General features: G+C 54.5%; 3 protein-coding genes across 3 annotated transcripts; all 3 read left to right on the plus strand.

Moving 5' to 3' along the window:
- The first annotated feature begins 405 nt into the window (after positions 1–405).
- On the plus strand, positions 406–6,738 carry CD79B (CD79b molecule). Its single transcript, XM_074561991.1, has 6 exons — positions 406–629; positions 2,661–2,702; positions 3,829–4,137; positions 4,628–4,746; positions 5,024–5,065; positions 5,412–6,738. Exons 1-6 carry the CDS (start codon positions 563–565, stop codon positions 5,508–5,510), a joined length of 678 nt encoding a protein of 225 aa, XP_074418092.1. The 5' UTR covers positions 406–562; the 3' UTR covers positions 5,511–6,738.
- Positions 6,739–10,968: 4,230 nt separating this feature from the next.
- On the plus strand, positions 10,969–14,279 carry GH1 (growth hormone 1). Its single transcript, XM_074561982.1, has 4 exons — positions 10,969–11,175; positions 11,904–12,020; positions 12,397–12,558; positions 13,978–14,279. The coding sequence occupies exons 1-4, from the start codon at positions 11,092–11,094 to the stop codon at positions 14,176–14,178; spliced, it is 564 nt and encodes a 187-aa protein (XP_074418083.1). The 5' UTR covers positions 10,969–11,091; the 3' UTR covers positions 14,179–14,279.
- A 221-nt stretch (positions 14,280–14,500) lies between these two features.
- RDM1 (RAD52 motif containing 1) lies at positions 14,501–22,733 on the plus strand. The gene is made up of 7 exons (XM_074562288.1): positions 14,501–14,628; positions 16,172–16,351; positions 17,510–17,632; positions 18,109–18,271; positions 19,409–19,507; positions 20,491–20,579; positions 22,019–22,733. Exons 1-7 carry the CDS (start codon positions 14,512–14,514, stop codon positions 22,118–22,120), a joined length of 873 nt encoding a protein of 290 aa, XP_074418389.1. The 5' UTR covers positions 14,501–14,511; the 3' UTR covers positions 22,121–22,733.
- The last annotated feature ends 593 nt before the right edge of the window (positions 22,734–23,326 follow it).

Here is a 23,326-nt window from a genome sequence, read left to right on the forward strand (position 1 = left end):
CCCCTGCTCACTGCAGGGGGTTGGACTAGATGGCCTTTAGAGGTCCCTTCCAACCCAACGCGTTCTGTGATTCTATGATTCTACGATCTGCCCGCGCTGCTGTGCAGCTGGGGTACAACCCCGGGGGTGACCCCCATCCTCTCCCCCCCTGCCCAGGGATGTGACAGTGCCACCGGTCACATCTCGTTTCCCGGGCACATCCCCTGTGCTCGGCCCGGGTTTGGCGGGCGGGCTCGTCTCTGGCTCTGGTGTAGACCCACACCAGTCGTGGTCACCTCCATCAAAGGCGGCCACCACGACGAGCAGAGCCTGGGGACACGAGGCTTGGACGGGGCCCAGGGCGCAGGCACCGGCCGCCCCAGCGTCTGCGCCGCATTCAAAACCGGCCCCGAGGGGAAAGTCCCCATCGAGGAGGATTTACATGAGCAGGAAAGGGGCCGTCTCACTTAGCGGCAGCTTTGCCATTTTTAGGTTCGGAGACCAAGCCGGTGGGAGAGGCCGCTGTGTTCTGCAGACGGGAGGGCCGGCGAACTGGATGCTTCCCCGCCGTTTGGGGTGAAAGATGGCTGATTTTTGCACGAGGCTCTGGGTGCTCCAGGCCAACCTCTGGCTGATGGCCCTCGTCACAGGTAGGCATCAAACGCGGGCTTTGCACCTCGGAGCAAGGAAACACGTAGCCAGGAGATGCGCCCTGGCTCGGTGCAATGAGGGGCTTCGCCCAGGGCTGGCTTTCAATGAGCTGGTTTTAAGCTCTGCAACCGTTGCTCTCTGTCGCTCGGAGCCGGGATGGACTCGCGGGGGCCCGGGGATCAACATCTGCCTCGGGTTTTGGGTTTTGCTTCCCATTGGGGCGCAGGGATGGGACACGACTGTCTTGACCCCCACCATGGGAGCTTTCTGGGGCGGCTGAGGGTGTGCCGAGCCTGCCCAGCTGCGGTTGCAGGTGTCAGGAAAGAAGGGGTTGGGTCTTTTTTTACCATTTATTGTTCTCGGAGGCCTAAGGACGGGGCCGGCACATCGCTGAGGCCACGGCCAAGCCACGTCCCTTTGCTTTGTGGGGTTCAGTGCGCGGGAGCAGAGGAGAAATGGGAGGAAAAATGGGTTTGGGGGTGATTTGGAGGCCCTGTGTGAACACCCCGGTGCTGCTCCCCTTTGCATCCCTGTGGAGAAGCAGCAGCTAAAGCCGGGACCCAGCTCCTGTCCCCTTCCAACTCCTCTTGCTCGGTGCAGGGACACCCACAAAATCCTGCGGCAGGAGGAAATGCCTTGGATTCTCTCGGATGGAGATTTCTCTCGGATGGAGAAAGTTGTGCCCTCAGGGGAACGGGCATTTCAAGGGTTTTATTGGGTGGCCACCCAAGTCCAGCACGGATTGGGCAATTAAAGTGTTTCTGTTGGGTGGCCACCAACATGGATTCAAGGTCACAAGGTTTCGCCCTGGCTCTCCTGGGTGGCTTGGAGGGAGGACAGGGGAAGCTCAGCCCACCCATGGTTGCGATGGAAATCCTGGCTTTGAGGAACGTGAGGGCTCTCAGGGTGAGGAACCAGCCTGGCCTTCGTTTAGAAACACCAACAAAACACGGAGAGCAAAGCCCCGTGTCCCGCCTGGCCGGCAGGACCGCAGGTGACAGGGAGACGTATCCAACGCACAGCCCGGACAAGGCGCATCTCCCCGTCTCAAAAAAAAATAACAAAATGAGGATGGAAGGGGGAGTTTGCCTGAGGAGATGTAGGTGCTGGAGCTGAAGAGGGCAGCACGGACCTGGAAGAGGCTCTGGGGAAGGGAGGGGACCCCATGGCGAAGGTCTGGGTGGCAAGGCAGCAGAACTCAGGCTGGGGAATTGAACCTTCTTTCTTCTTCTTCTTCTTCTTCTTCTTCTTCTGTTTGGAGGGGAGGCAGGGGGGAGTTTTGCAGCTGCCCCAACGTGCTGGGAGGTGGTGCAGCCCCCACCTCCGTGCCAGCTTCCCCGCGGTGGGGTTTGGCGAATATCGATCGAGCGGATGGAGCCGGGCACTGAAGCGATGCGATAAACAGGTCTGGTGCTTCCTGCCCAGCTGCAGCAAGAGGAACCGAGGCACAGGAGCACCGGAGCTGTGGGCAGGGGCACCCACGGGTGCTGGGGGGTCCCTGTCTTGCCCCCTTTCCTGCACTGGATTGTAGGTCGCATGGCTCCATCCAGCTTTTGTCCCAGGGGGGCTGCACGGTCCCAAGGTCTGAGATCCTGCCCTGGCCATCACGGTGCTCTGAGCCCAGGGAAGCCCCGGCAGGGAAAGTGTTTCTGGTTGATTCAGAAAACAGAGAGTGTAAATAAAGAGGTGCGAGTCTGTCTGAAAGGCTGCCAGCCTGGGGCAGCTGTAATAGCACAGGCAGGTTTCGCCGGGCCGTCAACCAGAGAGCAGCTTAGGGAAAATTCAGGAGATGGGACAGAAATGGAAGGGTGTGAATCCAAATCTCCACCGCTCTGTGTCCTCTGAGCAGGGCTGTGGTTGATGCTCCCCAGCACTCCATCCCGCATGGAGTAGGCACGAAAGACCCGTGGGATGTGACATCCCACGTGGGACGTGCCATCCCACGTGGGACAACCTACACGGGTTTGTCCTACACGGGCTTGTCCTACATGAGCTCCTGGCCACTGTCTGAGGGCCCTTCTGTCTTGCAGGTGGGACGTCAGCAAACAAGAACAGCACCATCAGCAGCACAGGTAACCTCCCAGACCCATCGGGCTCTTCCCTACCTGTGTCCCCAGGGTCCCTCCCGTCCCCGCTGGCTATGCCACGAAGGTGCTGCTCCCCTGCGGAGCTGGAGATGTCCCATCACCCACCGCCCTTCCCCGTCACAGAGGCGATTCCCAGGCTGTCACCTCCTCCGCGGCGTTTCCCCAGCCCTGCACCTCGCTCTCCCTCCGCTGAGGGAGAACCCATTTTGTCTTTCCAAAGACCACACGCGTTTTCCGCTCTGCGTTTGCAGAGCACGGTGCCTGAACAAGCCCATGCCTTGGAACCGGGCGCTTATGCCATTCCCACCCGCGGGGTGTTAGGCATCAACTCTGCAACCCGAACGAGCCCTCAAACTCACCAGCTCTGGGGCCAAAACACGGGCAAAAATACAAAATGCGTCAAAATTTTAAAAATATGGAAGCATGAAAGAAGCCAGCTGGGGAGATGGGGCTGTCCTAGCAAAGGCTCTGTGGTGTGTGTCAACGCAGGGTGTTATTTTGGAGCTGGGACCAATGAGATGTACAAAGAGAGGGGTGGGAGCAGCAAAAAAGTACTCAAATGAAGCCATTCCCACACCACAGTAAATCAGAGTTTCCGTTAAACGCGCATTTTCACCAAAAGTCTCTGATTTCTGTCCCCGGACGATGATGACTGACCAAAACAAAGCTGAATCCCAGAATCCCAGAGTGGCCGGGGTGGGAAGGGCCCTCTGGAGATCATCCCCTCCAACCCCCGGCCAGAGCAGGGTCACCCAGAGCAGGTGGCACAGGAACGCGGCCAGGCGGGGTTGGAATGGCTCCAGAGACGGAGACTCCCCCACCTCTCTGGGCAGCCTGTGCCAGGGCTCTGCCACCCTCACAGCAAAGAAGTTCCTCCTCCTGTTGAGATGGAACTTCCCAGGGGCAAGTTTGTGCCCGTTACCCCTTGTCCTGTCCCCGGGCACCACTGAGAAGAGCCTGGCCCCATGCTCAAAAGCAGTATAATCCATGAAAACGGAAAGCTCTTGATTTGGGAGATGCTGGGGGGGGAAGTCTCATGAAGTGGCTTTTTCTCTGAGGCTCCCCGGGTGCCGGGTCCTTGCTGGCCGTGACCACCCTTGTGCCCTGGCAGGCGGCGGGTGCCCTGTGGTGCAGCAGCACCCGCGGTACGTGGCAGCCAAGAAGAACATGCCCGTCCACTTCATCTGCTCCTCCAAGGACCCCGACAGCATGCAGTGGTACAAAATGGTGGAGAACAGTAACGACATGCACGAGCTGCCCGACTCCCCCCGCTACAACATCAAGAGGGAAGGCAAATTCATCAACTTCACCATCTTCAGGATCACCTACGAGGACAACGGCATCTACGTGTGTGACAGCAAGAACCTCAGGGCGGAGAAGAAGCGACCGCACAGGTGCGGGACGGAGCTCAGAGTGATGGGTGAGTGGGAGACCCAGGAGATGCTCTTTCTTCTTCTCTCACCTTTTCCCCCGCCATGCGAATCCCGTATCACGCTCCTGTGCACCCACCCCATGCTGGTGGGACCCCTTCAGATACAACTGTAGAAGCACGGTTTCTTTGCCCATTGCCAGCCACCAAGCAGCAGGATACCCCCCCTGTTTTCCCTGGCACATCCATCCCACAGAAACACATCCCATGGACTGCATTCCCATAACAAATCAGAGTTTTCCTGGTCCTGGCTAGTGGTGGCTCCTGGCCAAGGTATCTCATCCCAGAGCTGGTCCCTGATGACAACCCCGGGGGCAGTTTGCATTGCTCTGGTCTCTCCCGAGGGGGAGGGTATGTCACCCTGCCCCCCCCCCATCCGCTCTGCTGACACGAACCTGTGGCCAGGCCGAGCTCGTCCCCGTTCCGTGGGAGCTTGGCACGGAGGTGGGACTTAGGGCTCTCCCTGTGCTCCTGCTCCCAGGTCACAGCAACATCCAGCAGATCCAGAGCAGGAACACCCTGAAAGATGCCATCATCATCATCCAGTCCATCCTGCTGGTCGTCTTCATCAGCGTCCCCATGCTCCTCTTCCTAGATAAAGTAAGTGACAGCATCTCCAGCCCATCATCAGATGTATCTCCAGGCACCAGCCTGGGATGTCCCCAGGGGTAGGACGCTGCTAGGGATGGCTATGGGCAGGCACTGGGCTTGGGGCTGTTGCATACGGGAAATAAGCATCTAAAATGGGGTGGGGGGGACTGCCTGGATTTGCATTTGGAAGCCGCTGGACCTGGCCTGGGGGGACGAGGCTGGGACAGGGGACAGAGGATCCCAGTGGGTGCTGGTGACACCCAACCTGTGACTCTCCTCTCCACAGGGTGAAGGCAAGGAAAGCCCGGAGGAGGACCACACCTACGAGGTAACGCTGCGTTAATTAGAGAAATGCCTCTGTAATATCAACCTGAGCCTTGAAACGGCCGGTTGTGCCCTTCTTGGGTGTCTCCTGGGCACCACCAGCCCTTGCAGGGCATCTTCCTCCCAAGTGCTTCTTGCACTTCAGCCGTAAAGAGCTGCTTGGAAGACCAAACCAAGCTCTGAGCACATCCAGCCACCTATCTCCACCTTCTCCCCTCTCAGAGGCCGCCCCGATCTCCAGGGGAATAGCCTAGAGATGGGTCTCTGCTTGAGGCTCCCAAGGCGGGGACGCGCTGTGGCCAAGGCCATGGTCCCCTTCCCGTGTCTCAACCTCCTTCTTCTTGGCACAGGGCCTGGAGGTGGAGCAGATGGCCACCTACGAGGACATCACTCCTTTCCGGGACGTGAAGGCCAAGTGGACGGTTGGGGAGCACCCGGGTGAAGAGTGAGGGGTCCTGCGCCCACCGCCTGGCCGGCACCGGTGGCATGGCTCCCTGCCAGCACCTTGCCGGCGCCTGCGGGGAGGGGCCCCCGGTTCCTGCCCTGGACCACGGCTCTGATGGGTGCCCGAATCCCGGGCTGCAAACCATCTCCAGCAGCCTTGCGCGGAACTCGGGTCCTGCTGCCCACCAAAGGCTGCCCTGTCGCTCTCACCGCCCCGCTGATGAACCCCTAAAGCCTATGTAGAAATTAGAAGCTACCTGCAATCCCCCTGGTAGCGAACTGGCCCCAAACCCCGGGCAGCCCCACACCACGGCGCTGAGCTCCTGCATGGTTAATGCAATGGAAGTACCAGGGTGGGTGGCGGGTCTCCTCCAGCCCCACCATCCCTGGGAAGGAGAGGACCGGACATGATCCCTCTCCGTCCTGCAAGGACCCTCCTGGGCTGTGAGACCCCGCTGCAGCCCTGGCAGAGGAGCCGAGGTGAGCAGTACCATGTGGGTTTTACAAGAAGCGGATTTTGGGCCACTGTTTAGCTCTTCAGCCACAGACGTGTCCAGCAGGCCAAGCTGGCAGTCGTCTAAAATGGAGGATCCTCCAAAAGAACCTCTTTCTCCCCAAAGACTACAGGAAAAGCTGGGCAGACAGCTGTCACCCAGAGGGTCTTGCGCAAGTCTTGTTCCTCTCCAGGCAAGAGCTGGCCCATATCACAAGGACGTCCCCTTGGTGAGGGCCATGTCCGATCTCAGAACCTACGGGAAGGATGTAAACTGTGGGACTCAAATGTCCATCTGCTTTTTCAAGCCCTAATAAAGATAACGGGTAAATTCACATCCTGCTCCGTCCTGCCGTGCCCGGTTGGGGGGTGTCCCATAACCCTGGTGCCAGGGTTGGTAGGATGGATGCTCTGGGAATAAGAAGCAGCTTTTCATAGGTCTAACTTAGGTAGAAACCACACTTCACCTCCTCAGGGCTCCGAGCGTAGGCAGGGATGGAAAGCCGAGAGCAGCCGCGGGGTTTTCCTGGAAGCTCTCGCTGAGCACGCACGGGGGGACCTTTGTGGTCCCAAGATGTCAGCTGGGGACGAGGGACAAAGACCATCACCAGGAACCGAAGCCCAGGGCCAGAAATTCCGCTCCCAGCTACATCTGGTCTTGCAAGAGAAGCTAAAAAACATCTGGAGAGGAACAGAGCGGCGCTAATTGGTTTTGTTAATAAAAAACTATCTTGGCACGGAAGCAGCTGTGTGGGTGATGGGGCTCGGGACCGGCTGGGCATCCAACAGCAGGGCTCAGGGGGGTCCGGAGAGACACGGTGGGTTTGGCTGGACGAGGCAGGACAAAGGGATGATGAGGACCGTGGGGCTGAAAATCTGTCCCCGCTCAGAGAGGCCAGGGCCCCCGCGTCCCTGTGGTTCGTGACATTTCGGGCCCCGAGGAGAAGACGGGACTGCTCCGCATCCCAGCCGGCAGAAAAGGGAGGGTAAAATCCTGAGCAAACAGGGCTTTTCAGCAGGGAACAGGATGGTTCTTGTTTAGTAGTAAACCACCTTCGTGGAAAACTGGAATTCAATCTAAATAGCACAAAACCGGCATTTTAAGCTTGATTTTTACTAGTTAAATAAAACCACCCCAAATTAGTTGCACGCACATGCATATAAATGTTACTTAAACATGTTTTACTTATAAAACGGATTAATTAAAGAAAGGAACATTCACAGCGAGAGAAGTGAACCGGCTGTTCCCGGTTTCCGCGTTTGCCAAGGTTTTAGGACTAGCAGAGCTCATCCCTCCATCCCTCGTTTTCAGTTACGAAATGGAAGAGGAAGGCGAATTCTCCGGCCTTCCCAGTTCCCAACCGCTTTCTCAGCTCTGCGTAAACAACTCGCTCAGCCGCCTTAACCGAACCGTATGAAAATTAAGGAGAATCTGCTGTTTGCACCTGGAGAGGAAGCCACCGATGTCAAAAAGCAGTTTCGGCGACCCCAGTTCCGCTCTGCCGCTTGGCTACACTCTTAGCCCAGGGCTTTGGCTTCCTTTAACACGCCAGAAGCAAATAAACATTTCTGTAGCGTTAGCGGTTTCTTTTAAATGCTTAGACTAGTTTCTAGGGAGCCCAGAGATAGGGTTTGTTGTCATTTTATACTGAGATGGGTTTGTATTTAAAACGCATTTCACGTAAATAAATATATTTCAGTATCTACGGTGTTTTGCCCTGATTTGTATCCCTAGATGAGCAGGACGCTCGTGCGGACGGGCTGGGTTGCAGTCCTGGACCTCTCCAGCCTCCTCTTTAGAAACGGGTTCAGTGAAACCGAGCAGTTCCAGTAAATAAAAGCCACCAATCCAACCCGAAAAGGAATATTTACCCGCCGAGTAGCGAGCTAGCGGAGGCAGTCAACCGTCACTTAAAAGCTCTGTCAACCACGTCGTCGCCCACCGAAGTGCAGCGCCAGGGCTGTGGGCCAGCAGCTGGCTGCTGGGTCAGGAGTCAGTGGTCACAGCTCGCCCATGGGTCAGGGAAGGTCTTCTCCACACAACCACAGCAAGGCTGGGGGGCAGGAGGGGCCAGGAAAGTTGCTTCACTTGTTGAGATGCTGCTGGTGATGCTCAGGGTAAGGCGGGTGGACACGGGACCACCCTGAAGAAAACTGAGGGGTTTGGGTTTTTTGTTTTTGGTTTTTTTTCGGGTTTTTTTTGTCTTTTTAAAAAGAAAATTAACTGGGAAATTACACAGTCTCACGCTGCTTGCCAAGACGCCACTTTGGGTCGCAAAGGCAGGCATTCGAAAGCTAGAAAAACGCCAAGCTGATCTTTGAGAGCGGCTTACGCGAGGGTAATTCTGCCAGTGGTGTGTGCGTGCCCAGCCCAGCACTTCGCAGTCACGCGCTGCCTTCGCCGCGGCGCTTCTGCCTCGGAGATGACGGGGGACAAACCAAGCCTCAGGGCCACCGCACAGCCTGGATCATCCCGGCATCCCCGTGCCTGGCTGCGACATAAAATAAAATTCGTTGATTGAGCACCGTGCTTTTACTAACAGAGCTCCAGAGGCAGCAGGGCAGCAAGCGACAGGCAGGACTCGGGTACAAGGTGGTCGAGCAGCATCATCACCAGGCAGCAGAGCCTGTGCTGGGCTGGGGGTGTCTGTCGCTCTGCTCATTTCTGACAAATATTGACGTATTTAAACATGATCCGGAGCAGAAAAACACACCCAGATGTTGCCGGCTACTGGGTGACGGGATACCTGATAGCTGCAGGACCCACTGTTCCCTCTTCTCTAGGGACTGACATTTACTCTGCGACGCCACCACATTTCCAGCGAGCAAACACCCGGGGGCTTCTCGGAACAGACCGCGCTCCCCCCGGCATGTTTATTAACCAGCTCTCGCACCCTCTGCTCCAGCCGCCCCGCTGACGATGCTGCCTCTCAGAAACCGGAGCCACACCACGGGGACACGGCAAACCCAGGGCCTGGGGCAGCCAAATCACCAGCCCTGGCCAGGGAGCAGTCCCTGAATCCCGGACAAAGGGCTAAAACAGGGTGGTTTGGAGCAATCGGTGCCTTATGGGGGGTAAAAGTCCTTTAAGCCCCCCCAGAAATCTCCTATCCCTGTCTTGTTTTGCTCAAAAGCAGGGATAGGCGTGCTGCGACTTCTCCTCTTCCCCACCTCCTCTTCGTCATCTCAAATACCTCCTTCCCACACCAGCCCTCTGCTTCATCCAGAGAACATTTCACATTTGTAGCTCAGGCAAGAGCAGGAAGACGCTGATAACCAGATCTTCCCATGGTCTTGTCCATCTGAGGACGTGAGAAACGTCCCAGAGCGCTGGCATCTGGGATTTGCGGTGGGCAGGCTGGTACCCGAACAGGCAGCCGGGTGTGACAGCTCTTCGTCACACCGACGCCAAACCAGCTCGCCGAAACTATTGGCTGAACTTTGGAAATGTTGGTGGCGTGAAAGAAATGACTTGTCACCTGACAACATCCGCCCAGCTCTGCCACTGCTAACGATAAAGGGGGAAAACATCCCACTTGCTTCGAGTCAGAAGTCTCCCAAACTGGTCAGTCTGCCCTGTTAACTGGGTGGCCAAGGATGTAGGGCCAGGCAGGGAAATCAGGTGGATTTTCGACCCTCTGTGGCAAATTCCACCATGTAAAAGCACCGATCTGATTTGGGATGGGTCTTCCAACGACCATAAAGCCCCTCTTTGCAATAAACAGCAGAACATGGCGAAATTATTCAGCGCCGATTTCATCCCCAGGCAAACAACCTCCCCAACCTTTACATCTATGTATAAACGACTACGATTGGGTAGCACCATTGCGAACACTTGTGCATTTATGCACGGAGAAGATATAGAGATGTTGTTGTGATCATGAACACATACATACATTTTAAACAGACCCCCTGCTATATAAGGGGTGGCTCGACAGTTACCTTCACCAGCCTAGACGAAAAGGAGGAAACATTCGCTCTCAAGCAACACCTGAGCAACGCAGCGCGCAGAAATGGCTCCAGGTACTTTTCTTTATTTCAGTTTTAAAGGATTGCCAGCGCTGCTGCCCGCGTAGGGTGGTGATGGGGTGGGACTGCGGTGGGCGGCACACACTCAGCGCCAGCTCTAAATTAAAATGTGGCAACTTCTAAATCAATGGAAAAGAACACCTTTCCGTACAGCGGGACTTAACTTAGGTAGTCGTTAGCCTGAACTGGGCAAGGAGAGGGTGGAGAACACGAAGAATAAGGTCAAGCCACAGTTATAACAGTGATTATTAACATGAATGTTGGCAGGGATATTAAAACTCATATTCCAAGCTGAAGACGGGGATCAGGATGATGTCTAATGCATACATCCAAGCCCTACAGGCTCCAGGGCATTCCTTCACTGAAAGGTATTTATTTGTCTGAGATTAACTTTGTGGTCTCTGTAAGCACAGATGGACACTTGTGTGAGTTAGATGTCAGGGGCGGAAAACCTTTAGGCTTGACAAAGATCACCAAATTCTACAGGAATGTCCCAGAAAGAAAAAGAAGCTGGTCAGAGCACAGGTAATGTCACCAGTGAAGGCAGACAGGCGGTTTCACCTCAGCAGCGTGGAGTAAACCAAGGCTGACGTGAGCTACTCCCAGACCCTCACCTGGTGCTCACCATCCCCTGCTTGCTCACACAGTGTGCTCTCCTCATGAGGGCAAGGCCTACGGAAACACACGAGCGTGTTAGGGAAAAACATAGGGACACACTCTAGTTTCCATGGAGGAGCAATGACTCTTCAGCCAGGAAGACACCGCTGGTAACGCTGAGAGCAGTACAAGCCTCGAGGGCAGGTCCAGTGGCAGGGGATGAGGTTCCATTTGATTTTGGGGAGGGTTAAACTCACCCGAGGAGCCAAACAAGACAGTCAGGAAGGTGAGCTCTCAGCCAGCACGGAGAGAAGAGGCTGGGAATTCATTCTCCTCAGCACGGCCACTAAAGGACTGCCACCGCCTTTCCTCTCCGCTTTGCTGCAGGGTCGTGGTTTTCTCCTCTCTTCATTGCTGCGATCGCTCTGGGACTGCAGTGGCCACAGGAAGCTGCCACCTTCCCGGCCATGCCCCTTTCCAACCTGTTTGCCAACGCCGTGCTGAGGGCTCAGCACCTTCACCTCCTGGCTGCCGAGACATACAAAGAGTTCGTAAGTGTTGCATCCTCTGGGCATCACCTTCACATTAGTTTGATGGTTTCAGGACCGTGCCACAGCTTCCCACCCAGTATAACTTCCTAGAAACAGAGACTTGTCAACAATTAGTGTCGCCTTCGACAGTTCTTGATGAGGCAAAATGGTTTTAATGGGATAGGACAGGCGATGTCCCATCAGCTTGGGCCCTGTCTCCTCTTCTCAGCTCTCCGCGTCCCGCTCTGATCCTGCACAGTCCCCTCCTCAGGGCCATTGCTGCCCGTGTCCAGACCCACCGCAGGGGGTCAGCTGTCTCAAAGAGAAACCTGGCTCTGAAAGCACTGGGAGACGGCACAGATATTTTGCAAGGCTTTCCTGTGACCGTCACCCACAGCCCTGGCTGATCCCAAGTGCTTAAAACTACCCAGTCTCTGCTGTTGCCAGGAGCTGGCATGAGCTGTCACTTTGGCAAGAACTGTCCTTGAGGGTCACCTACTTCTGGTCCCAGGGTGTTTTGCATTCAATTTAGCACTTTGGCTTAGCGAAAAGAAGACCTTTAGGTCCAGAAGCTACTGTGCCAACACACAAACTCCTGTTCCCACCTGCCAGCCCCGTACAGAGGCACCTCATGTCTCGTATTTACTTCTTGCAAAGAGTAACCGTTCAGGACAGCTCGGGGAAAGTGTCTGTGGTCTTCTCCCAGTACGTGGGCAACAGATCTCAGCGTATTTGGGATGTCTCCACAGGAACGCACCTATATTCCAGAGGACCAGAGACACGCCAACAAAAATTCTCAGGCAGCATTTTGTTACTCAGAAACCATCCCTGCTCCCACGGGGAAGGACGATGCCCAGCAGAAATCGGTAAGTTCGCTCCCCTGGGCAAGCACAGACCTGTTTGAAGAGCCCAGCCGTGCTTCATTACAGGGACAGAGGCTTTCCCGAGGTATCATTCCTCCCCTCCCTTTTTTACTATTTGAACCCTGCATGAACAAAGAACGACTCTTCTGGGTTAAGACTATAAATCATATTCCCACCCCAAGGAGGAGAAAAACTATTGTCTCCGCGGGACATATGGCTGGGTGCTGCTCTTCAGCTTGCAAACTTCTCTGTATCTGCTGAAGCTGCAGGAGCAGTGGCACATCTCTGGGTCAGCCCCAGGCTGTTTCGGAGGGAGCAAGACCTACAGGTAACTGTACCAAATATCTCTTTGACCCTTTCGTTTTTTTTTTAATTTCAGGATATGGAGCTTCTTCGGTTTTCACTGGTTCTCATCCAGTCCTGGCTGACGCCGGTGCAATACCTAAGCAAGGTGTTCACAAACAATCTGGTTTTCGGCACCTCAGACAGAGTATATGAAAAACTAAAGGACCTGGAAGAAGGGATCCAAGCTCTCATGAGGGTAAGTTGGAGCACGATTACAGAATAACAGGGATCTCCTAGAGACAGGGCACTCAGCTCCCAGGGTCTTCCATGGGATCCAAAGACCACGGGAAATCTCCCCACCTTCCACTCTGAAGGCCAGTGGCATCCCTTGGACTCTGATTACTTTAAGATAACGAGATCATGACACTCCATTGCACATGTTCCATCACGGGGGAGTATAAAAAAAACACATAATAAGTGTGAATAGAAAGCCATAACCACTCAGATAGCAGCACAGACCAGGAAAATCACAACAGTCCGGACCCAAAGTCTTTCCAAACCCAGCACCAAAGAGTATTCCATCAGTTAAATCTGTACAAACAGCAACGGAAGGATGTTTGCTCTATCTCCATGCAAAACATTTTAAAGGGGAGTAAATTTTATGAAGTTTGCAACCTGGCTTTAAGGTCTTCCAACGTTTTATAAAAACAGCGCGCACAAGTCTGTGTACAGATGGAAGCCTTTACTCCCATGTTTCTCTCTTACATTAATAGAGCACCCAGACAGCTGAGAGCTGGAGAGTGGTCTTCTACGAGAGTCGCTCTTAATCTTTGCTTTATTATTTTAAAGAAATTGCTTATTATCTGTCAGGACACCTTTTCAGTTATGCTTCCTCTATAACTAAGTATAAACTTTATAAACTTATATATAAACTGCCAGCATCACCATGTAGCTAGAGCTCTGAGACCTGTGTCTGTGAGAAATGAGTCTGGACAATTATTTACATCTTCTGGCATCTAAATAACTCTGAAAGTCAGGCCCTGAGAGTAAATAGAGATCTTCTGTCCTGCAAGTAGGTATATATGTATCAGTACCATTTCCAGATTTTGCTCTGTGTATGGTATGTGCTTGGGCATTGGGAAGCGATACACAAACTAGCAAATAATCACATTTCATCCATTTACGGCACTGTTTACTTAACCAGAACTGTCTTGTTTGCTGTGCCAGCTGGTGAGCAAGGCAAGGCAGGAGGAATGGCAGACGGCCGATCTCCCAGCTCCAGATGCACACACCTTGGGACTGGGTTAGAGCTTTGCTCACTGGGAAAGCGGGAGAAAGAAAAGAGTAAAGTGGGAGAAAATTACCCAGTTCCCCATCTCCTTGGCTAGAGTAGCTATGGACAGACCCTGCAATTTTCCCCTTATTTTAAGACCCCAAAGGACACGCTCCTCCTTCCCTGCAGCCTCGTGGCCAGCTTGCTTCTCGCTGGCAGCAATTTGTGTAGCATCACCCCTGCATAATTACCCTTCCTGTAAATACATACACTCAAAAATATACTTGAACTATGATTAAGGGGGGAAAAAAACACCCCAACCTCCTCTAAAGCTAGACCTGAGTCTCGGCGATGGGCCCCTTGGAGGATGCTCATCCCCAGGATCTCTCCATCCTCTCCCAGGAGCTGGAGGACCGGAGCCCGCGGGGTCCCCAGATCCTCAAACCCACCTACGACAAATTCGACATCCACCTGCGCAACGAGGACGCCCTGCTGAAGAACTACGGCTTGCTCTCCTGCTTCAAGAAGGACCTGCACAAGGTGGAGACCTACCTGAAGGTGATGAAGTGCCGGCGCTACGGTGAGGGAAACTGCACCGTTTGACACCGCGGACGGCTCCCCAACCGCCCCGGCCCCTCGCCGGCCACGGCTGCCCTGCTCCTTGTAAAGAAAATCAGAGAATAAACCTGCAACCCACTGACACGTCTCTGGCTTTTGGAGGGCTGCGGGGACAGGCCGCCATGAGGGGCCTCTGAGGGACGAGCCGCAGCCTGGGCAGGGGGGAAGTGGGGCTGGGGGGGGGGGGGTTGGGGCTGGAGGTGGGGGTTTGGGGCTGGAGGTGGGGATTTGGGGGTCTTTTCCCCCGCACTCGTGGCCGGGGCCCGCAGCCCAGACCGTGTCTCCCGGCCGAGATGGGGGCGGGCCGGGGGCCGGGCGATGGCGGGGCGGGAAGGCGGCTGCCCCGGCATGGCGGAGGTGGTGGAGTTCCGGGTGCCCGCGGGGAGCCACCAGACGCTGCTGGTCTGGGGGCTGGAGCCGCAGCCGGGGCTGGAGGTGAGGCACGGCCTCGGACCGGGCCGGGGGAGAGGGGCCTGGCACACCCCCGGGGCTGGGGAGCGGGGCCCGGATTCCCCCCGCCCCGGGCTACGGAGAGGGGCTCTGGATCCATCCCAGTGAGAGGGAGCAGGGCCCTGGATTCCCCCCCGGGGCCGGGGAGCGGGGCCCGGACCCAGCCGGGGCTGGGGAGCGGGTTCTGGATCCCCCCGGCGTCTGGGGAGCGGGGCCTGCATCCCCCCAGGACCGGGGAGCAGGGCCCTGGATTCATCCCAGTGATAGGGAGCAGGGCCGGGACCCCCCCCCCCAGGGGCTGGGGAGTGGTGGCCTGGGTCCCCCTCCAGGGCTGGGAGCCCCCTGGGGCCTGGAAGCGGGGCCCTGGATTCCCCCCTGCCAGTGACAGGGAGAGGGGCCTGGATCCCCCCCGGGGCTGGGGTTTGGGGGCTGGATCCCCCGTAGTGATAGGGAGCAGGGCCCTGGATCCCTCCCGAGGGTGGGGAGCAGGGCCTGGGAGTCCCCTGGGGCTGGGGAGTGAGGCCTGGATCCCATCCCAGTGTGAGGAGCCGGGCCCTGGATCCCCCCCGCAGTGACAGCCTGGATACCACCCCCTGACCCGGGGACCAGGAAGCAGGTCCTGGATCCTCTTGGGGCTGGGGGAGCAGGGCCCTAGATCCCCCCTAGTGATAAGGAGTGGGGCCCAGACCCCCTCGGGGCTGGGGAGCGGTGCCTGGACCCCCCGGCTCTGGGGAGCAGGACCCTGGATACCCCCCGGGGCCAGGGAGCAGGGCCTGAAACCCCCCAGGGCTGGGGAGCAGGGACTGGGACCCCCCACCATCCCTCTCCCCCACTGGAGCTAAGGCCCCTGTCCCTTCCCCCTCACCTGTACTCATGGCTTCACCTTTGTGCTAATAAGATATTTTTAAATCCCTCCCTTTATTTCATTTGTTTGTTTTTAATCATTCTTTAGTTTCCTTCTCTCCCTGAGGCGTGCTGGGCGCCGGGCAACCCCAAGGGAGTGTCGGGCTTCACCCCAGGGTGATTTCTGCCCCTGTGCCACGCAGCCGGTTCTGCACAGCAAAACTACAGAGACACCAGGACGAGTTGGAAAAGCTGGAACAAAACCCCGTTAACTCCGCCCGTAAAATATCGGGCTAATTTTTTCAGTGCACACTTCGACAAAGAGTGCGCTCACGCAAGGCGGGATGGCGGAGAGCAAGAGGCGGTCGGGGACGAGGGTGACAGGGGACAGAAAATCCCACGTCTGCTTTCGCTCTCCTCCGGATGCAAGGGCTGGATGATGAGGGAGACGAGACGTCCTCAGGGGCAGAAATCCAGCCAGGTTGAGTTTATTTTTATGGAGGCATACACATCTTCAGTCTCGCTGCTTACTCCAGGGCTTATTGCTGTTAAACGGTACTAAAAACTTTCCTTGTTTTCTAGGTGATTAGGTCTTGGGAGTAGTCCTCTCTCTGTCGCTGTTGCCCAGCCCCTGGAGCTTCCATAGATACTTCAAAAGACCCTTTTGTCTCTTCTTTTTCCTCAGCGTTCCCTGTTTTCAGCGTTTTCCAAATTTGGGCCGCTCTACTCGGTGCGAGCGCACCGAAACGCTGCCGTGGCAGGGCCGGGGTATTACGCCATCATCAAGTTTTACTCAGCTGGAGATGCCAGGAGAGCCCAGCGCACGTGCAACGGGCAGAGGCTGTTTCAGGAATCTCCCTTGAAGGTAGGCAGAACCGCCCCAGGTGTGGAAGGTGCAGGACCCAGCACCGTGCCCTCCAGCAGCAGGGCAGAATCGCATTCAATATTTGTTGATCTCAGCGATGCTTCCTCTGCAAAAAGTTTACTAACTTGTGGCTGGGTGCTACCGCTGCGGTGACACAGAATCACAGAATGGTTTGGGTGGGAAGGGACCATAAAGATCCTCTCATTCCACCCCCTGCCCTGGGCAGGGACACCTCCCACCAGCCCAGGTTGCTCCAAGCCCCGGCCAACCTGGCCTTGAACCCCTCCAGGGATGGGGCAGCCACAGCTTCTCTGGGCAGCCTGGGCCAGGGGCTCACCACCCTCAGAGGGAAAAATTTCTTCCTTAGATCTCACCTAAATCTCCCCTCTTCCAGTTTAAAACCCTTCCCCCTCGTCCCATGGCTCCCCTCCCTGCTCCAGAGTCCCTCCCCAGCTTTCCTGGAGCCCCTTCAGGGACTGGAAGGGGCTCCAAGGTCTCCCCGGAGCCTTCTCTTCCCCAGGCTGAACCCCCCCAGCTCTCTCAGCCTGTCCCCACAGCAGAGGGGCTCCAGCCCTCCCAGCGTCTCCGGGGCCTCCTCTGGCCCAGCTCCAACAGCTCCGTGTCCTTCTGCTGTTGGTGCCCCAGCGCTGGAGGCAGCGCTGCAGGGGGGTCTCCCCCGAGGGGAGCAGAGGGGCAGAATCCCCCCCTCGCCCTGCTGCCCACGCTGCTGGGGATGCAGCCCAGGCTGCGGGGGGTTTCTGGGCTGTCAGCACACGTTGCTGGGGCGTGTTGAGCTTCTCACCCACCAACACCCCCAAGTCCTTCTCCTCGGGGCTGCTCTCCAGCCATTCCCTGCCCAGCCTGGACTTGGGCTTGGGATTGCCCCGACCCATGTGCAGGCCTGGTTGAACTTCATGAGATTTGCACGGGCCCACCATCTGCTGGCTGCCAGGTAGTATTTTAGCAGTAAAATGGCAGCATCCCTCCTTTGGAATAATTTGCAGGGCCCATTCCCGGGAAAAAACATTTAACACAGAAGCACGCATGCGGTCAGGGAAGAGGTTACCTTCGAGTGACTGTCCCAGAGCCATCCATGGTGTGTCTGTAGCGGGAACCCTGCAAGCAAAGCCTGGCTAACCAGAGTTCTTTCCCGGACAGGTTTGCGTTTGCACCAAGCAGAAAGGGTTTCAGCAGCAAGTTCTTGCTCTCAACAGCAACAAGTGCCAGGAGTTGGCCAACCACTACCTTGGCTTTAACGGCTGGTCCAGTCGCATCATCACAGTAAGGGGCCCTTTATATTCATCCATCATCCTTCTCCTCATCCTCTTCTTCGGTAGAGTGGTTGGTGGAATAAGAAGAATTGTCCTCAAATCAGCAAATAATAGACAGCTACGGGAGCTGTGGTTAGGACGCAAGTGAGGGTATTTTGAAAGCCTGGGGGGAGAAGATTTCTATGGGTGAAGGCGCTGCCTGGGCTTCTGTTAATAAAAATGGGGGTGGCTGCAATGAAAGCAGTGCCAGGGCTTGACCGTAGTCTTTGTGTGCTGAAGGTGTCCAAGATGACTGAGATTCGGAGGATGGGGACTATGAAGTATTTCTAAAATAGGGTCAAAAGAGTAAATATCCCTGCGCTGTCTCCACCGTGTGCTTCTGCCTTGGAGTCATGCTGTGCAGAGGTGGTGTGTGGTATCCAGGCGGTGGTCATAAGATCCCCTTCCTCTTTGGTGAAAATTAATGATTTGTGGTCTTCCCAACAGCTGCAGAATGTATCTGGCTTTGATGGTGAGAATGAGGAACTGGGAGAGACGTTACAGAAGCGATCCGTGAAATACCTGTGTGCTGTAGAGGTGACACTGCCCCACCACAGGGTACGCACCAAGGGAGTTGCCCTCGGCGAGGCAGACATAGAAAACAGTGGAGGTACGTTTTGGATGCAGCTGGAAGTCTCTCTTAGCATCTGGCACAGGCACTGGTCAGTCTTGCTTTTGCACAGTTTGTGGCTCTCATAAAGTATCTGAATTTAGCCGGAGGCAAGGATCTGTGCAGGGCCTTGTGAGCTGCTGTGCTACGCAGCAAGGGATCCTGAGCGTGCCTCTTCCCTCCCTGCTTCGCACCAGTATCGCTTTCCTAGGATCATAGAATCATAGAATTGCCCAGGTTGGAAGGGACCCTTCAGATCATGGAGTTCCACCATCAACCTAACTCTGACAAGACCCACCACTACCCCATGTCTCTCAGCACCGCGTCTGCCCGGCTTTTAAATACCTCCAGGGATGGTGACTCCAGCACTTCCCTGGGCAGCCCCTTCCAATGCTTGATAAACCTTTCGGTGAAGAATTTCTTCCTAATATCCATCCTAAACCTCCCCTGGCGCAACTTGAGGCCGTTTCCTCTCATCCCAGCGCCTGTTCCTTGGGAGATGAGACCGACCCCCCCTGGCTACCCCCTCCTTTCAGGGAGCTGCAGAGAGCGAGAAGGTCTCCCCTCAGCCTCCTCTTCTCCAGGCTGAACACCCCCAGCTCCCTCAGCCGCTCCTTACAAGGCTTGTGCTCCAGACCCCTCACCAGCTCCGTTGCCCTTCTCCGGACACGCTCCAGAACCTCAGTTCTTTTTTCGTGGTGAGGGGCCTAAAACCTTACACAGCACTCGAGGTGGGGCCTCACCAGTGCCCAGTACAAGGGGAAAAGTACCCTCTGTTCTCTCCCTCTCGCCTGCAGCGTTGTTCATTCCCCGTTGCAGCCACTTCTGGTGTGAACATGGCTTTGGATTCTTCATACTGTCTTTGTGGCACAGCTCCGGTGCCAGCAGGGCTCTGCACTGCCCGCTGCGCTGGGCAGAGTCCTGACAGAGGGCTGAGGGTCGCGTGCTGCTGGGGGTTGGCAACAAAAACCCCTTCGAGGGTGCTGCCATGCTGCCAGCGGCTCCCGAAACACAAGCAGCTTTCTTATCGGCTCCGTAAGGCTGTGTTTGGTTACGTTTCCTAGCGCAAGGCAACGGGTGTGCTTCGATTGCAGAGTGTCGTCTTGATATCGATAACACGCTGCTTGTTGTGTTCAGATCTTCTCGAGTTTGTCACGGCCTCAAGGAGAGCTCAGAAAGTCGCAGTCGGGAAGGCTTTGTCTTGCGCCTTTCAGAAGATACTCCTCGTAGTCTTAGGTGAGGCCAATTTTTGTATTAAACACGAGGCTGTTTGGGCTAATGATATTATAACTCATGATAATGGATGTGAATTCTTCTCTGAACCTTTCTTGGGATTCATTTGGGCTATGAGGGTCTGGGGCAAAACTAAACTTGAGCTATGTGAGTGCAAGGAAAACCCAACGGGAGGTCAGATTTTTTTATGATAAATAAATCATTGAGACTCCAAATTCCAAGATTGTAGCACTACGTGTGCATGCCCAGTAGGGATGTGGGGAAGTTCTGGTTCCAGCGGGAGCATGAACTGAATTGCAGCACTTGGCACATTCCTGTCCTGGTTCCGAGCCAGCCAGGGGGCATCAAAGGTCCGTGCCCCACTGTGGCGTTCCACGTTGCTTCTTTGGGGTTACTACTCCTTTGAGTTTTTAATCACAGCAGCTGACTCGGTGCCTGTCCAGGAACTGTTGGATCTGCTTTCTCTGGGTTCCAGGTCTTGTGGTCTCTGGGCTTTCAGGTGACGCCTCTTTGTGTGGTATCTGAGTACTTTAGTTTTTTATGCTTATCAGGACAGATCCCTATGGGATCAGGTCAGTGCCACTATCCTCATTTTAGAGAGAGGGGCCTTTCATCTGCCAGGCTCCTCCCCTGGACTCCTTAAGGTGTTTTTTCCAAAGGTGGCTTTCTGGATTCAGATGTTTTGCAGTCCTTCCTGCCTCCTGGTCCATCATGTACACGGAGACGAGCAATTAACATGCTCCGTCTTCTCCGTAGATTTCTGCTTCCGCAATTTCAGTTTCCACTCCATTTAGTAAGAGCCATTTGGTTTTCCGCAGAGAAGAGAGGCCAGAGAAAGAAGCACATTCCTTCAGACCAACCAGCCGGTTGCTCTGAAAGCCGTTATGAAGCAGGATTGTCCCATTTGGAGTTTAGGGTAGGTTTGTTGGCATTAGACACCGTAGTAATTAACCGTGTTTGTTCTCTGGCTGTTTATTCTGTTTCAGAGAATGGGAAAGTGGCCGTGGAGTACAATCCCACCCAAGAGGAGCTCACAGACTCCTTAACAGAAGAGGAACTGAAGGGGCTTGTTCAGGTAAAACCGGTGGATATTTAGCTTTTGCACAGGACCTTTATGTTACATCTAGGGATTGGAGACAGAGCTGTTAACTCTTACAGCCTCTGACACCCTCCTTTTATGCAGCAGCGATTACCTTGACTTAAATCCCAGGAAGCGGTTACATCTTGAAATTGTGCAGCACGCCAAGGTTTTAAAACCCTTACTTTTTTGGGTATCTTTGTGCAGAAATGCATGGATATTGTAGCCAGCACAGGGAAGTGCGCAGTTAGGGGACAAGGACTGTTATGGTGCAAGTTGACAAGTCTGACGCGTGACAGTGTCCAGGACCGCTCTTTGTAGAATCTGTAAGAGTGAAAACCCCCGTAAAGTCACCGTGTGTTAAATCAAATGATTTTTTAATACGTTCTTAAATAAATCAAACTCCCCGTCTAGAAATGCACTTCGTAAACTTATCCTTACCCCAGAGGGAATGATTGTTAAAAGCTTTGGTGAAATAAAAGCTTGGGTGGAATCCCTGCAGGTAATTGTTAGCATGCACTGAACAAAAATACCCAGGTACAACAGTAAAACTTTAATTATTGTGCTCAGCGAGATGACTTCTGCGTGCCAGCTTTTGCTCGCAGCCGGTCCCCAGCAGAAGACTGAAAACGCTGCTGCTTGCCAGGGGAGACGACTGAAAGGGACGGGTTTTGAAAGCGGGCATCACTCTCACATGATGCGTCAGCTCCGCGCTGCGCAGCGTCAAACTCCTCCTGCAGTTTGCATGGAGGAAGCGTCTAACGAACCTTGTGATACTTTATTCCGTTTGATGACGCTGAGTCACCTGGTGTCCACGGGCAGGACTATCTTCCTTTCTTACTGAAGAGCAGCTGTAAAATAGGAGGTATTTTCGTGCGTGAAGTAACTAACGCCCACCAGATTATTGTTTTTTTTATCAGTTGAGAAGATGACATCTCTGCTGGTTTGTTCTCTCTCTGCATTTTCCTCCGTACAGCCCCCTCCATCTGACTTCTTTGAAACCCGCAGAGAGCCGACCTCATGTGAAATCACCATAAGAGAAGTGAGGAGCGAAGTCAAACAGAAAGCCTCCTGCTTCTCAAACCTCTGTTTTACCCAAAGAGCCATCCCTGCCCTCCCCTCCCTCTCACTTCCCTTCTGATGGTGTGTGGGAGGTTAATTCGGTGCTCTCTCCGCAAGGCACCTTCCAGCCTGATAGGAAGAGGAACAGGCAGGAATTCGGAAGGACTTGTTCGGGAAGAGAGCTGCTGGGTGTCCTGTAGGTTCATTGCCTTGTGATGTCGGTCAGTCTTTCCGAAACAGAAATGTTCCTGAGTCGGTAAATTCCATGGAGGCTGTCTCTTGCACGTGGTAAAAATATATAGTTTCCAGATGCAGAGGGATGAACCGAAAATACATTGGAGAGAAAGAAATTTACTCTTGATTTCTTTTCCCAGGTCAGTGAGTTGTCCGTGGAACAGTTTGACCTGGAAGAAGAAGTTTTGTCTGATGTCAGTTTTGATGATGAGCTCCCTAGCCGGGAGGTGCCGTCTAATTAGCGCAGCTCTGTTTTCACATCGTTTCCAAAAGTTCTGCAGCGTTTGATTCGGAATGAAAGTCTTAACGCTGTGAAATGACATGTGCGTCATATCCACTGTTTTCTTTTTCTCCGGATACGTAACAGCGCAAGAAATGGGCAATAAACCTAGTGTTACTAAAATTAAGCCCAAAAATATATGCTGTTTTTGGAGAGGAAGTGTTTTCCTGTCAACTTATCCAGGTCAGCTATATATAGAAGCCAGCTTAGCTGCACAATTATTATTTAGACAGCATAACAGATGTGCATGGCACTTATAGAAAAATAAAAGGAACGAGCCTGCCCTTCCAAGAGCCTTCAGTTCAGGTTCGCTCTGATCCGCCGGAGAAAGCCGGAGACGGCAGAAGGAGACGTCTTACCAGCAGGAGTAGCTGTGGTACTTAGAGACGCCTGCACAGGCACAGGGAAAATACCGCTCTAAGTGAAATTTCTTTTAAGGAAATCAGCGTTAAGTCTTCTCGTAATGTGTTGAGCCACATGGGTTGAGCCCCAGCTACAAGGAGTTGGGACATTGTCACGATGTAAAGCAAAGGTTCTTTTTAAGAGGTTTTTCATTAAATTAAGTAAGATTTTGTAACTCTGTGTGGTGAATGAATCTCAGAGGCAATGGGAAGGGGCATCAAGTTCCCCGAATCATGAGGGTATGCAGTGGGGGGAAAGCTTATTTGATAACAGAGCCCTGTGCATGTTTTTTGACCCCTGTCTTTGGAAAAAAAAGATGATTGTAAAATGGGAGAGCTCAAGGAAGAGCCACAGGAATGATTTGTGTTCTCTCGTGAAACGGGAGGATTGTGGCCTGTTTAATTTAACTAGAAAGAGCGGGAAGAGGTGATTTGCTCCAGAAGAAGACACCTGATACCAGGGTGAGCTTTTTAACGGGGAAGGTGAAACAAAATCCAGCGTCGGGACGCTGAATTTAGAGAAATCCAAATGGGGAAGCGAGATTCACAGCGTTTCACAAGGGGCGATGCTGGAGGGAGGGCCCAGCCCTCCACGGCGTGCAGTGAATCCTCTACTGGGGCAAGTTCTCAGGTGGAGATTGTAATTTTATTTTAGATTTTATGGTGGAGAGGCCCAAACTGTCAGTCCCAGCTCCGGGCCGTGAGGCCTGCACCCCCCTGTTGCCTGGCGACCACCGTCTGGGCCTGGTCTGCCATGGGCCTGCCTG

Source organism: Larus michahellis, chromosome 18, assembly GCF_964199755.1.
Source record: "Larus michahellis chromosome 18, bLarMic1.1, whole genome shotgun sequence".
In the NCBI taxonomy this organism is placed as follows: Eukaryota; Metazoa; Chordata; class Aves; order Charadriiformes; family Laridae; genus Larus; species Larus michahellis.